The 15,963-nt window shown below is 44.8% G+C and overlaps 1 protein-coding gene across 5 annotated transcripts in view; it reads left to right on the top strand.

Annotated features, from left to right (window-relative positions):
• Window positions 1-15,963, top strand: part of DOCK2 (dedicator of cytokinesis 2) — a 1,661,574-nt gene that overhangs the window by 1,327,286 nt on the left and 318,325 nt on the right. For all 5 annotated transcript variants that reach the window (XM_073649510.1, XM_073649507.1, XM_073649509.1 and 2 more), the window contains one exon: window positions 13,882-13,966. In XM_073649510.1, the coding sequence (XP_073505611.1) occupies window positions 13,882-13,966 (85 nt within the window). The remainder of the gene's footprint in view (window positions 1-13,881; window positions 13,967-15,963) is intronic.

Raw genomic sequence — 15,963 nt, 5'->3', positions numbered from 1 at the left:
CCCCTGGTGGTAAGTAATGGCAGGGCGCTGGGAAGCTACAGCGCCACTTGGTGGGGGTTCTCGGAGCACCCGGATAGCCCTATCCTTGAACTGCGCAAAAGTGAAATCGGGGTTCTGTAGGGCCATGAAGCGCAGCTCGGTTCTGTGGGCACTGGACAGCAGACCTTCTATGAACTGGTCAGTTAACAGCTTATCGGTGTCCTGCACGCTACCAGGTTCAGCTTGTTTGATAGCTCTCAGGGCTTCTTGCAGGTTCAAGGCATAGTCTCTGATACTATCCTGGGCTCGCTGCTTACAGCCGTAGAACCGCATTTTTATTTCTTCTGTGGTACGGGTATCAAAGGTGCTCCGTAACCTGGCCAGAATGTCCTTTACAGTCCTTTTCTCCTCATCTGACCATGATTTCACTTCCCGCTGGGCTGCACCGGTGAGCTGCCCCGTCAGAATGCTCACTTTCTGTTTCTCTGTCAGGGGATAAACTTTAAATAAACTGTGCAGTCTTTCCTTAAAGTCAGTCAATGTATGGGATTCCCCTGAGTATTGGGGCAGCCAGGCTGCTCCGGGGATGTAGGGCATGGAGAAGGGCATCACCGCTGCTGCAGCCACACTGGTGGTAGAAGGTCCCTCCGCATCCGTCATCTTCCTCCCCCCTAGTTAACTGTGGCCTACCTTCCGTTGATCCTCTTCCGTAGGCCGCGGCTCCGCTGGTGCTGCTCCATGCGAGGACCTTGCGGCGCATCCTGGTGACGTCAGCGTCGCTCTCTCTCCTTCCAGGACCTTGCGCAGCGTCGGTGCGTAGGACGGGGCTTCAAGTCTCGCGCGTTTTTGACGTCCACGCCCCTCTTCTTCCCACACGGCGTCCTGAAGATGGCGTCCGATGGCGGGAAAACGGCTGAAGATGGCGGGAAAACTGCTGAAGATGGCGGGAACTGACTGAAGATGGTGGGAAACGGCTCTGGATGGCGGGAACCTGCCTTGTCAAGGTACGCAAACAGTCTCTTCAGGCATGCAATACCCGTTTGTGGCAGGTTGGTCACAATCCTGCCGACTACGCCAAATCTGACTCGCCCCCTGGGCCGTGGGGCACCAGGAACCAGGCAACAGGGCAATAATGGGAGTAGTAGTGGCAACCCGGTCCATGGCTCAGGGTGGTCAGACCAAACGTTGTGGCAGTCTATTTGTTGGGTTTTAAATGTCCGACTACGCCACCCGTGGATTGCGGTCAGGGTTAACCGCCGCTGCAGTGCAGCCTGCTGGGGCTGATGTAGGTGTGCAGCACTAAGTAGTATAACTCCCCACGGGAGGAGTGTGGCCCCAGGGCAGTATATAGATGGATGGTGGTGGGGATGATTCCGACCACAATAGCCAGGAGTCGGAGGCCTCTTAAACAGTTCAGGGTCTTTATTAGAACAGGTGAGATGACCCAAAACAGTCCTGGCTAGGAGGGGGCCTGGATGTCTGAGAACAAGTGGGAAGCTGGCCCTGGTCAGGGTGAGGGTGAAGGCCTGCCGTACTCTCTGCGCTCTTTCTGGCTATTTCCCTCCTTGTGGTGTAACAGCCCACGTTCCTGAGCTCACCGTGTCTTCTCACCCATATGGCTTGCAACTTGGGTCCCTTTCTACTCTTGGCTTGGTGCAGCTTTGCTGGTCCCTTCTGCTGTGGTGGAACCTCCGGGCTTCTTAGGCAAAGGAACATACAGTCCCCTGCGGGCTGGTTATTTGCTGTAGGACTTGGAATCCTAGCAGCCTCGGACATCAAGTCCAGTAGATCAGTTTCTCTCTCGGCCAGGACAGGCTCACCTCGCCTTCCGTCCCTGGCTCGTGGCTCCTCTGCTGCCACACGACCTCCTCAGCTACAGCTGAACTGACTCTCCCTTCTCTGGGACACCTCTCACTCCAGAGACGGGTCGTCCAGAACTCTCTAACCCTGCCCCCAGTTCCAGCTTTTATAGGGGCAGCCTGCTCCCCCTACTGGCCTGGGACAGGAGGTGCTGCATTCTAATGGTCCCTGACCAGAGAACCTCCCCCCTGCTCTCAGACAAAGCCTTTAACTATTTGTGGCATCCAGGCCTCGGGTGACACATCTACACTTCTCACCTATGCCAACCTGATGCACTCTACACAACTTACATATGCCACTACATTCTAAAATTCACATACCAGGAAATACTAGATCATTTCCAAAATGGGATAACTTGTGGGGGGTTTCCACTGTTTAGGCACATCAGGGGCTCTCCAAACGCGACATGATGCCCACAGACCATTCCATCAAAGTCTGCAATCCAAAACGTGACTTCTTCCCTTCCGAGCCCTGCCGTGCATCCAGACAGTGGTTTTCTCCCTTATATGGGGTATCGTCGTACTCATGAGAAATTGAACAACAATTTTTGGGGTCCATTTTCTCCTCTTACCCTTGTGAAAGTAAAAAACAAATTGGGGCTAAAAGATAATTTTTGTGTAAAAATGTTTTTTTTCTATTTTCTCGGCTCTACGTTATAAATTTATGTGAAGCACCTGGGGGTTCAAGGTGCTCACCACACAAATAGATAAGTTCCTTGAGGAGTCTAGTTTCCAAAATGTGGTCACTTGTGTTGGGTTTCCACTGTTTAGGCACATCAGGGGCTGTACAAACTCGACATTGCGTCCGCTCTCGATTACAGCCAATTTTATGTTCAAAAATTCAAACGGTACGCCATCCCTTCCGAGCCCTGCTGTGTGCCCAAACAGTGGTTTTCACCCACATATTGGATATTGGCATATGCAGGAGAAATTGCACAACAAACTTTGTGGTCCATTTTCTCCTGTTGTCCTTGTGAAAATAAAAAAATTGGGTCTAAAGTAACATTTTTGTGAAAAAAGTTAAATGTTAATTTTTTCCTCCCACATTGCTTCAGTTCCTGTGAAGCACCTAAAGGGTTAATAAACCTCTTGAATGTGTTTTTAAGCACCTTGAAGAGTGCAGATTTTAAAATGGTGCTATATTTGGGTGTTTTCTATCACATAGACTCCTCAAAGTAACTCCAAATGTGATGTGGTCCCTAAAGAAAAGGATTTATAAATTTTGCTGGAAAAATGAGAAATCGCTGGTCAATTTTTAACTCTTATAACTTCCTAACAAAAAAAAAAATATGTTTCAAAAATTTTGCTGATGTAAATTAGACATCTAGAAAATGTCATTTATTAACTATTTTGTGTGACATAACTCTCTGATTTAAGGTCATAAAAATGCTTACACACATGTTTTTCAAACACTGCTTTCTTTTTTCATCTATATTTTTGTATTATAATTAGACGACCCATTATTCCATCTGGATATTAACACATCCCAGAAATCAATCGAAAAATCCATAGACAACCTCACTCTTTAATTCCTTAAAGATCAGGCACTTATCATTTTTTGTTTTCTTTCAAATTTTTGTTTATATAAGTGAGTGCAGCGCCATTGTATTTATGCAAAAAATACAACCTCCACCCCCCAAAAAGAAAGTTTCGGATTACTCTTCCCTTGCCTTTTCCACCTATAACACCACGTCTACCTCTAGCACGGTGCCAAAAAGCCGCTGTGTATACTCTGCTACCCCGCTAGTGGGAGTGCTGTTCCAAAAAGCCTCTATGTACTCTGCAGTTGTGTCTGTACGAGTAGTGTGCTTAAAAAATTCTACTCTGCAGTCGTCTTTTTGGGACTAATGTGTCTAAAATAAAATTCTACTCTGAAGCCATCTTTTTCTAATTTGTGGGCCAAAAAAATGATTTTCTTCTATCGCTGTGTCTATACAAGTAGCGTTTATAAAGATAATTTCTACTCTGCAGCTGTCTTTTTGTGAATAGTGTATCGAAAAAAAAATTCTACTATGCAGCCATCTCTTTCCCATTTGTGGGCTGAAAAAATATTTTAGTCTACCATTGTGCCTATTCTAGTAGTGTGTCTAAAAAAATGTTCTACTCTGAAGCCGTCTTCTTGAGAGTTGTGTGTCTGAAAAAAAAAATCTAGTATACTGAAGTGCCTCTCCTAATTGTGGGTCAAAAAGCCTCTGTCTGTACTATACCAAAAAGCCTCTGGAAGACCTGTAACAAAAAGCCTCGTGTTTACTTTGCCAAAAAGCCTCTGCTTGTACTGTACCAAAATATGGACCGTATTATATGGTGGTGTGGGATTTTGCGACATACTGTGTAAGGTTTTCCACATTTCTGCCATGCTAATGAACCTTTCCATGGTGGTGCCAGGGCCCAGCTGCGTTGGTGATTTCATCCGCCTCTGCCTTGTGCTTCCACTGATCCCACACTGTCAGGTGCCATCAGTAGTGTGTCTACTAGCGTGTGCTTGTATTCCCACATTTTCCGCTTTTGTTCTGGTGACCGAAGTAAGGATGACACCTTGTGCTTGAAGTGGGGATCCAGCAGGGTGGCCACCCAGTAATCAGCACTTATGGGCAACTTGGTGGTCATTTTGCAGGCACAGCATCATGTATTGCCTCATCTGTGCCAAGCTGCCCAGAGGCAACGAGAAGCTGTCCTCAATGGGAGGTGTATCATCTGGGTCCTCTGTATCGTCTGTATCCCTCTAGCCATGCTCCAATGATGTCTGTGAGCAGCTTTGAGTGCCACTCTGCTGTGAATACGGTTGTTCCTCATCCTCCAAAACTGTCCCCTAGCAGGACATTTGTGCACTTGGCTGCTGTTGGTACAGGAACCCATCCTCCAAGATATGTGTGGACACCTGGCCTAATAATGGTGTAAATGTTCCCTCTTCCTCCTACTCTTCCTCCAGTGCGACCACCACATCCATCATCGACTGAAACTTTTTTTTTTCTAGGAGGCATACAAGTAGGATAGGAACACTGATGATGGCGTCATCAGCACTGGACATGTTCGTGGAGTATTCAAAACAGCGCAACATGTGACACATGTCCTGCATGGAGGCCCACTCGTTGGTCATGAAGTGGTGTTGTTCCGCAGAGCGACTCACCCCTGCATGCTACAGCTCAAACTCCAGTATCACCTGCTGCTCACAAAGTCTCTCCAGCTCGCACAGCCTCTCCAGCATGTGCAAGGTGGAGTTCCACCTTGTTGGTACGTCGCATATGAGATGGGGAGCAGGAAGGTATAAGTGACGATGCACTGCAGACAGACTAGCATCAGGAGGGTGAGAACGCCAAAATCATGCACAGACGGCCAGCACTTTCTGACCAAATGAGGAGACAGTGGAGGAAGCGGACTAGGAAGAAGAGGAAACCTAGACAGAGAAAAATCTAGGGGCCAGCCGTGAGGAGCAGTAGCTGCCAATTTAATTTAATGCTGTTGCACCCTGCTACCTAGTTTGCTGTGTAGCTGGGGCAGCGTGGCCACCACCTCTTCCTCCGAAATGCCCATGTCACTCGTATTGCCTTGACTCCATGTGGGGTCTAGGAATTTATCATACCCGTTGGTATCATCACACTTCTCCAGTCTGTCTGTAACTCTGCTGCTTTACTAATCCACTTCTTTCCTCGCTACACCTTCCCTTCTCCCTTCTGCAAATCCCTTTATTGTCTCCCAATTCATGCTACTAACAATGACCTACAAAACCGTCCATAATCTGTCACCCCCATATATCTCTGAACTAATCTCCCACCACGTAATCTCTAGTTTCCCAACTCCTCCTTCGCTCCTTCACAATCGTACATTCATCATACAATCACCTGCAAGACTTCTCCCGAGTATCCCCTACCCTGTAGAATTTTGTGGTCCAACACATTTGATTATTCCCTACATTTGGAACTTTCAAATGGAACTTAAAAACCCATGTCTTCAGCTTACAGTCTGCAATGACCCCACTGCCACCTCACCAACACCAGAGCTGCTGCGTCCCCGAACCTATTGTCTCCTTCCCCATTATCCTGTAGCATGTAAGGCCGCATGGGTAGGGTCCCCTCTCTGCTTTACCTGTCTATCACTATTAGTTTGTTCATTGTAATTTGTATTTTTATCTTTGTTTTATATGTAACTCCTCCTCATGTACAGCACCATGGAATCAATGGTGCGCAAATAAAATTTATAATAATAATCAGGGGCATACATAGAAATCATGGTTCCCCATAACAGAAGTTCTAATTGGGCCCTGGCCCCCCCCCACCCCAAAAAATGTAAATAATTGTCGGGGTCACAGAAGAGCAGATCTCACAAATTTCCCGCCTTTACATAGCAATTTTCTTCCTGCTGAAGTCCTAGATTCCCCTTTCATTGCCCCATAAAATGCGATGCCAACAAAAGTGCCCCCCCACCTAAACACAGTATGATACCACCATGGTGCATTCCTCCTCATTAGCCTCTACATACACAGTATGATGACCCTATTGTCAGGGCTGTGGAGTCAGAGTGGGAGTCGGTATAAAATGGACCAACTTCCCTTAGATCAGGAATAGGACAGACATTTATAGGACATTTCATAACTTTCACAAATTCTGAAGAAAAAAATATTCCCCACAAACTGCATGGAACTATTGTACCCAATGTATTATACAACCCCTGGCAAAAATTATGGAATCACCGGGCTCAGAGGATGTTCATTCAGTTGTTTAATGTTGTTGAAAAAAAGAAGATCACAGACACAAAGTCATTTCAAATGGCAACTTTTGGGCTAAAAGAATTTGTGAAAGTTATGAAATGTCCTATAAATGTCTGTCCTATTCCTGGTCTAAGGGTCTAGACTTTTAGCTGAGATGAATCTGTGGTGCAGTAAATTTATCACTTAAACATGAGCCGTGTATGAGGGAGTCGGAGTTGGAGTCAGTGTCATGGAAATTGAGGAGTCGGAGGTTTGGCTTACTGACTCCACAGCCATGCCTACTGTACCCCACCTCAACTCCCAGGGCAAAGTATGGTGACCTCAACACAGTATGATCCCCCAACTGTGACCCCCTCACACCCTCCATGCAGTATAATGGGCCTACATACAGTATAATGGCCCCCACACCTCTCCACACTCTACAGATTATAATGCACTCCCCATGGTCCTCCATACAGTATAATGCACTCGCCATGGTCCTCCACACAGTATAATGCTGTCGCCATGGTCCTCCACACAGTATAATGCACTTGCCATGGTCCTCCATGCAGTATAATGCGCTCGCCATGGTCCTCCACGCAGTATAATGCACTCGCCATGGTCCTCCACGCAGTGTAATGCACTCACCATGCTCCTCCACGCAGTATAATGCAACCGCCATGGTCCTCCACGAAGTATAATGCACTTGCCATGGTCCTCCACGCAGTAAAATGCACTCGCCATGGTCCTCCATGCTGTATAATGCACTCGTCATGGTCCTCCATGCAATAAAATGCACTCGCCAGGGTCCTGCACGCAGTAAAATGCACTCGCCATGGTCCTCCACGCTGTATAATGCACTCGCCATTGTCCTCCACACAGTATAACGCACTCGCCATGGTCCTCCATGCAGTATAATGCACTCGCCATGGTCCTTCACGCAGTATAATGTACTCGCCGTGGTCCTTCGCGCAGTATAATGCACTCGCCGTGATCCTCCACGCATTATAATGCTCTCGCCATGGTCCTCCACGCAGTATAATGCACCCCCCATGGTCCTCCACGCAGTGTAATGCACTCACCATGCTCCTCTACGCAGTATAATGCACTCGCCATGGTCCTCCACACAGTATAATGCACTCGCCATGCTCCTCCACGCAGTATAATGCACTCCCCATGGTCCTCGACTATGGTCGTCCACGCAGTATAATGAACTCCCCATGGTCCTGTATGCAATATAATGCATCCCCCCATAGGGTAAAATGCAGCCCCCATCATAGGGTAAAATGCAGCACCAGTCCTCCAGTATTATCAGTACTCACTTATTTACAGAAATAAATAAATAAATACATACTAACCGCTCCTCGTTCCCCGCTGCTTCAGTCTCTGCAGCGCGTCCCTGTCTTCACCTCAGCAGCTGCCAGCTCCACTGTCTGACACAGCGTGGTGCGTCACCACACCGCTGCGTCAGACGCAGAGGAGGAATGATGGGAGAGAGAGTGTCATATGACACTCCCTCCTCCATCATTGCTTTCAACCAGGGCCAGCTCCAGGTTTTTCGAGGGCCCCAGGCGAAAGAGTCTCAGTGGCCCCTTTAATACATACACCATTCATGATGCATAGATACGGCAGATAAATGTAGGTATACAACACAGGGCCTAGACTGTCCCCTCACACTTCATATAAACAGACATGCACACATATACAGTATGCAGACATGCACGCACGCACACACACAGTATGCAGACATGTACACACACAGTACGCAGAAATGCACACACAAACGGTACGCAGACATGCACTCACATACAGTATGCAGACATGCACACACACGGTACGCAGACATACACACACACACACATGGTTTGCAGACATGCACGCACACACGGTACGCAGACATGCATGCACATGGTACGCAGACATGCACACTCACATTACGTAGACATGCATATACACAAACAGATATACAGATACGTACATATTTGAACACATTCTTAAAAACACATAAAACAGACATATATATGTATATATACACTGTGTGCCGAATTATTAGGCAAATGAGTATTTTGATCACATGATAATTTTTATACATGTTGTCCTACTCCAAGCTGCATAGGCTTGAGAACCAACTACCAATTAAGTAAATCTGGTGATGTGCATCTCTGTAATGAGGAGGGGTGTTGACTAATGACATCAACACCCTATATGAGGTGTGCTTAATTATTAGGCAACTTCCTTTCCTTTGGCAAAATGGGTCAGAAGAGAGATTTGACGGGCTCTGAAAAGTCCAAAATTGTGAGATGTCTTGCAGAGGGATGCAGCAGTCTTGAAATTTCCAAACTTTTGAAGTGTGATCACCGAACAATCAAGCGTTTCATGGCAAATAGCCAACAGGGTTGCAAGAAGCGTGTTGGCCAAAAGAGGCGCAAAATAACTGCCCATGAATTGAGGAAAATCAAGCATGAAGCGGCCAAGATGCCATTCGCCACCAGTTTTGCCATATTTCAGAGCTGCAACGTTACTGGAGTATCAAAAAGCACAAGGTGTGCGATACTCAGGGACATGGCCATGGTAAGGAAGGCTGAAAAATGACCACTTTTGAACAAGAAACATAAGATAAAATGTCAAGAATGGGTCAAGAAATATCTTAAGACTGATCTTTCAAAGGTTTTATGGACTGATGAAATGAGAGTGACTCTTGATGGGCCAGATGGATGGGCCAGAGGCTGGATCAGGAAAGGGCAGAGAGCTCCACTCCGACTCAGACGCCAGCAAGGTGTAGGTGGGGTACTGGTATGGGCTGGTATCATCAAAGATAAACTTGTGGGACCTTTTCGGGTTGAGGATGGAGTGAAGCTCAACTCCCAGACCTACTGCCAGTTTCTGGAAGACAACTTCTTCAAGCAGTGGTACAGGAAGAAGTCAGTATCGTTCAAGAAAAACATGATTTTCATGCAGGACAATGCTCCATCACATGCATCCAACTACTCCACGGCGTGGCTGGCCAGTAAAGGTCTAAAAGAAGAAAAAATAATGACATGGCCCCCTTGTTCACCTGATCTGAACCCCATAGAGAACCTGTGGTCCATCATAAAAGGTGAGATCTACAGGGAGGGAAAACTGTACACCTCTCGGAACAGTGTTTGGGAGGCTGTGGTGGCTGCTGCATGCAATGTTGATCAAACACAGATCAAGCAACTGACAGAATATATGGATTGAAGGCTGTTGAGTGCCATCATAAAGAAAGGTGGCTATATTAATCCCTAATTTTTTTGGTTTTTGTTTTTGCATGTCAGAAATGTTTATTTCTAAATTTTGTGCACTGATATTGGTTTTCCTGGTGAAAATAAACAAATGAGGTGGGATTATATTTGGTTTTTATTAAGTTGCCTAATAATTCTGCACAGTAATAGTTACCTGCACAAACATATATCCTCCTAAGATAGCCAAATCTAAAAAAAACAACACTCCAACTTCCAAAAATATTAAGCTTGGATATTTATGAGTCTTTTGGGTTGATTGAGAACATAGTTGTTGATCAATAATAAAAATAATCCGCTAAAATACAACTTGCCTAATAATTTGGCACACAGTGTATATGTATATATATATATATATATATATACAGTATATATACACAGTCATACACACAACACACATTAGAAATATATTTAATATGGGAATTGGGGAATCTGGCGAGAAGCCTCACTTACCTGCCCCTTGTCCTGTGTACGGTCCAGCTGTGCAGTGCCACCGGCATGTCCGATAGCCATCATAAGAGCCCACTCGCCTTCAGGGCCCAGACTGCTCCCCCAGATTCTCGGCAGGGAGGACCTCCAGAGGTGTTTGATTGCCGACACTTCATCAGGGCCACCCTCCTGCACCCCCCTCCTCTGCTGGAGCTGCTTAATTGCCAGCACTTCATCAAGGCCCCCCATGGGACCTCCCTTCAACAGGGCCCACCTCGGGGCCTCCCTTCATCAAGGCCCCCCAAGGGACCTCCCTTCATCAAGGACCCCCAAAGGGCCCTCCCTTCATCAAGGACCCCCACAGGGCCTCCCACTGTGTTCAGGCATGGCTGTGCGCTGTGCGGCTGTGTCTTGTAGTAATGACGCAGCAGGGGTGACACAAGCACAATTAAAGGTGCAGTGTCGCCTCTGCCATCTTTACTACAAGACACAGCCGCACAGCGAGCAGCCATGCCTGAACGCAGTTTCGGCGGGTGGCGGCAATCAAACAGCGGACTGGGGGGTGCAGAAGGGGGGCGACTACTATGGGCCCCCCCGGCTCATGGGCCACTGATAATAATCATCAGCATGACGTTCCACCCTGTCCTCACCCCTGCCCTCCTTGCCGGACTACTCACAGCAGAAAACTGCAGCAGTTGGCACCTGTGTTTCATCATCATCATCAGAGATGTGCTGCGGTCTGTTTGCACTACCCCTCCCACGTACTCATACTTTAATAGAACAAGTGGTTGGGCATCAGTGGACCCAATAACTTCCAATTGTTGGCCAGGGCCAGGTGAATGGCCCATGGAATTACAGCTAGCAGGGTCATATGAAAAAGCAGAAGTGACTGCTGCATGACTTGGGGCTCAGACTGCTTGCCTAATTTACAAGGGGGTGAGGTGGAAGACAGATGCCCATGGGCCATGGGTGCAAAATCTGCACTTTCAGCAGGGGACCAGGTGACAAAGCAAAAGAACTGAAGGCACTAGTGGCCAACCAGTCTAAAACCACCTCTACGTCTCCTATCCTCACCATTCATCCAGCAGGTCTCAGGCCTACGAAATTACACAGAACTTCCTGTTGCCTGCTTGCACCAGAGGAAGATGTTTCATTTGAGAGCGTAGCAGGCACAGATCAACCACAGCCCCTCTCTGCAGCATCTATACCACCACCAGCAACATGGCCATATCCCCTATTTGATGCTCTCCTCATTGTTTTCAACCCAAAAAAGTGCAGAGTATTACACAGCCTGAATTCAGAAAGCAAGTGGTCAGCAGATTATTACACTGCCTATTTTCAGAATAACTTCCAATAGAAATAAAAATCCACACAAACAGTGTTGGATTCCTCCTCCTATGCCTCTATCACTTCCACCTCCTCTTCAACCTTCTCCTCCACTTGGACCTCTGCCTACTGGTTCAACATTACAATTTTTTTTTTATTCTATGTTATTTTATATAATTTCCCTATCCAAATTTGTTTACAGGTCAATTGTCCTGCTCTTACCCCCATTTAGCTTCCTTTTGCAGCCTCATAGCTCTTACTATGACCATTTTACAGCACCGAACTTCGGGTCGCCATTGACTTCTATTTGGTTTGGGTTCGAGTTCAAGTTCGTATAACCAAACTTTTAACTCTACTTCATCCCTACTTATTAGTTATTATGCTTGTGGCCTGGAGATACATCAAAGCACAATAAGGGATATTAAATTTGTAAAGAATAACTTCTCTGCATATTAAATTTCCCCGGAAAAAGTGCATGAACAGGCGTACTTGAATTTTGTCTGATCCATTCATCTCTACTAAGAATCATCTGTGGCTTGAACAACTAGAATTTGATGACAGGTTCCCTTTTATATAGCATTACAATATTCAAGATAAAAACAAAGCTTGGGTTTATACTTAAGTATGAACTCCGGCTAAAATGTATGGTAATTAGTGTTGAACGAGCGTGTTCAGATAAGGTGTTATCCAAGAACGCTCAGGTGCTAACAGAATTTCTTCAGCGTGCTCGAAAAATATGTTCACTTTGCAGGGGCTGCACGTCTCGCAGCTGTAATACAGTCGCAACACATGCAGGGATTGTCTAACAAACAGGCAATCCCTGCATGTGTTGCAGCTGTCTAACAGTCGCGAGACATGCAGCCGCGGCGACGTGAGCATATTTATTGAACACACAGAAGACACTCTGTTAGCACCCGAGCATGCTCGGATAACACCTTCACTCAACACTAATGGTAATCTGTGCATTATACACTCTTGGCAATGTATCCGCAGACTAGATTGTGCACATTTTAATGCATGTTCGTCAGTTCTGCATTATTTAACTTGTTCAAGATGTTGCAATTTTGAGTCCTGGAGATGCACAATTTTTTTACATTTTTTGCATGCCAACACTCTCAGAGCAATATTTTTTATATTTTACACTGATATTGCCATCAAAGAGCTTATATTTGCTTTGAAGAATTCTTTTTTTTTAAAATGCGTAAAGACCCTAATTAATCAAGAGAGGCATTTGGCACGCCAATCTTGATGAGAAGCCTAATGGGTTAATATGAAACAAATTAATTAAGAGCTATATATCTCTAAAAGAATTTGTTGCATCTTTTAGTTGTTGTGTTCTAGCGTAAGGCCGGGGTCCCACTAGCGTATGGCGTTCGATGCAAGAGCATTGGATGCGATATGCTACTAACATTCGGCTCCTGCTCTGCAGCGAGTGGGAGCCAAATGTCAGTGCTCCGGGCTCCGATCCTCTCGCACAGAAAGGATCGCAGCACAGCTGCGGAGGGGACAGAGAAATCAATTTCTCCATCTCCTCTGTTGCTGGCATCAGCGGGAGTCGGTTATATCTGAGTGCAGTGCGATGTTTCACACGCATACATAGGCTTATATGGATGCGTGCGATCTGAATGCATCATGCAATCGCAGCATGCTGCAATTTTTTTCCAGCCCGATCGCAATCCTATCGGCACTGGAAAAAAACTCCACTGAGCACACCATCATGGGATGAAATTGGTCCAAATGCAATCTGATTTTTTATTGGATTGCGTTCGTCCGATTTAATCGCAAGTGAGAGCGAGTGCTAAGAAATGTATTCCAGTCATTCTGTTGTAATTTATGCCACTTTTGCTAAATATATAGTATTATAAAAAAATGCACCAAAGCATCACTAATGGCTGGTTATTCGTGATCTAAACCAGCACACCAATGTCCATTACTAATCAGTTGTTGATCAAATAAAACAATGCTGGATCTAATTTGAAAAATATGATAATTATTTTTTATAACTGCAAGCTTAGCTTGAGCAAAACTCTAAAATAACGCTATAAAAATCACAATTTTGTGTTTTAGAGCAAGCTGAAAAAAATATATAGATTAAATTCAAAATACATGATAAGTGTAGGCATTACTCTTATTACTTAACCTATTGTACAAGATTTCCAGGTGGACACTTTCAATAAATCTGCGTATATTTTCCCATAAAATTATAAGTAGATTATGTATAACTGTGATTTATGGACTTGACTCACTAAAACTTCTAAAACTTTCACAAAGAATGTATTATTGCCTAGGGAATGTGAATATAATAATCTGCTATTCATTTTAATATATGCTTGATATTTTTCAGTTTTTACAAGTCTAATTATGTGCAGAGATTTCACTATTCAAGACCTGTAAGGAAGGGCTCTATTGATCCCGAGAATGAGTTTGCTGTAAGTATACCTATTGGTAATATTTTATATGTTTCCTATATCCTACTAAAAACTAGACTTAAGCAGTTAGTTAAAAAATTCAAATTTGCCATCTTCACTGAATTTTCCCCAAAAATGTTATGATAGGATATATTGATCACTCTAACCCATTGTTTACACAGATTGGAAATAATACTAATGGATTGTAATAGTCATGATTCACACAATAGAGCTCAACACTCTGCTGGACACTGTGGTCAATACTAGAGATGAGCAGATTGTTTGAAATTCAAATTTGCCAGCTTTGCCAAATTTCCCCAAAAATTCCTCAATTTGTTGTTATGCTGGTGAGTGCCGCTCCAAAAAAAAATTCACAATTTCCTTAATAAATGAAAATTTTGTTAAAGAAAATTGTATTACAGAATTGACAAAAAATTTTTGTTTGATAATTTATAACAATTTTGCCTCTTGTCCCTGCCCTGCTCAGGGGCTGCATATATGGGGCAGTAAATGACTATTCTAGCTGCAAACATCTTGTTTTTATTGCAATATCTACATGGGTGTATAGAGACCCATTTTCAACAACCACCACTCCACTGTTTTAATGGTACATTGTGTTTGCTAACTGTGTAAGAAGGCTAATGGATGTTCAGAAAACCCTAGAAAACCCTTGCACAAGTATGTTAGCCCACTGAAAACGGTTTGGCTGATTTGAGAAGCTATAAAATTGACCTTCCTTTGAGCTAGTTGAGAATCTGGAGCATTACATTTGTTTGTTCTATGAAACTCTCAAAATGGCCAGAAAAACAGAACTTTCATGTGAAACTCGACAGTCTATTCTTGTTCTTAGAAATGAAGGCTATTCCATGAGAGAGATTGCCAAGAAACGGAAGATTTCCTACAATGGTGTGTACTACTCCCTTCAGAGGAGAGCACAAACAGGCTCTAACCAGAGTAGAAAGACAAGTGGGAGGCCCCGCTGCACAACTGAGCAACAAGACAAGTACATTAGAGTTTCTAGTTTGAGTAATCGACGCCTCACAGCTCCTCAACTGGCAGCTTCATTAAATAGTACAGGCAAAACGCCAATGTCAACGTCTACAGTGAAGAGGCGAATCTGGGATGCTGGCCTTCAGGGCAAAGTGGCAAAGAAAAAGCCATATCTGAGACTGGGTAATAAAAGGAAAAGATTAATATGGGCAAAAGAACACAGACATTGGACAGAGGAAGATTGGAAAAAAGTTTTATGGACCGATGAATCAAAGTTTGAGGTGTTTGGATCACACAGAAGAACATTTGTGAGACGCATAACAACTGAAAAGCTGCTGGAAGAGTGCGTGACGCCATCTGTCAAGCATGGTGGATGTAATGTGATGGTCTGGGGTTGCTTTGGTGCTGGTAAAGTGGGAGATTTGTACAAGGTAAATGGTATTTTGAATAAGGAAGGCTATCACTCCATTTTGCAATGCCATGCCATACCCTGTGGACAGCGCTTGATTGGAGCCAATTTCATCCTACAACAGGACAATGACCCAAAGCACACCTCCAAACTATGCATGAACTATTTAGGGAAGAAGCAGGCAGCAGGTATTCTATCTGTAATGGAGTGGCCAGCGCAGTCACCAGATCTCAACCCCATTGAGCTGTTGTGGGAGCAGCTTGACCGTATGGTATGCAAAAAGTGCCCATCAAGCCAATCCAACTTGTAGGAGGGGCTTCAGGAAGCATGGGGGAAATTTCTCAAGATTACCTCAGCAAATTAACAGCTAGAATGCCAAAGGTCTTCAATGCTGTAATTGCTGCAAAGGGAACATTTTTTGACGAAAGCAAAGTTTGAAGGAGAAAATTATTCTTTCAAATAAAAATCATTATTTCTAACCTTGTAAATGTCTGGACTATATTTTCTAATCATGTTGCAACTCATTTGATAAATAAAAGTATGAGTTTTCATGGAAAACACAAAATTGTCTTGGTGACCCCAAACTTTTGAACGATAGTGTATATGGGGCAGTGTTGAT

The sequence above is a fragment of the Phyllobates terribilis genome, unplaced genomic scaffold (assembly GCF_046119375.1).
Source record: "Phyllobates terribilis strain yellow unplaced genomic scaffold, ASM4611937v1 Scaffold_10__3_contigs__length_209671492, whole genome shotgun sequence".
NCBI lineage: Eukaryota > Metazoa > Chordata > Amphibia > Anura > Dendrobatidae > Phyllobates > Phyllobates terribilis.
Note: the sequence above shows the minus strand (reverse complement) of the source record. Positions and strands in the feature narration are given on the sequence as shown.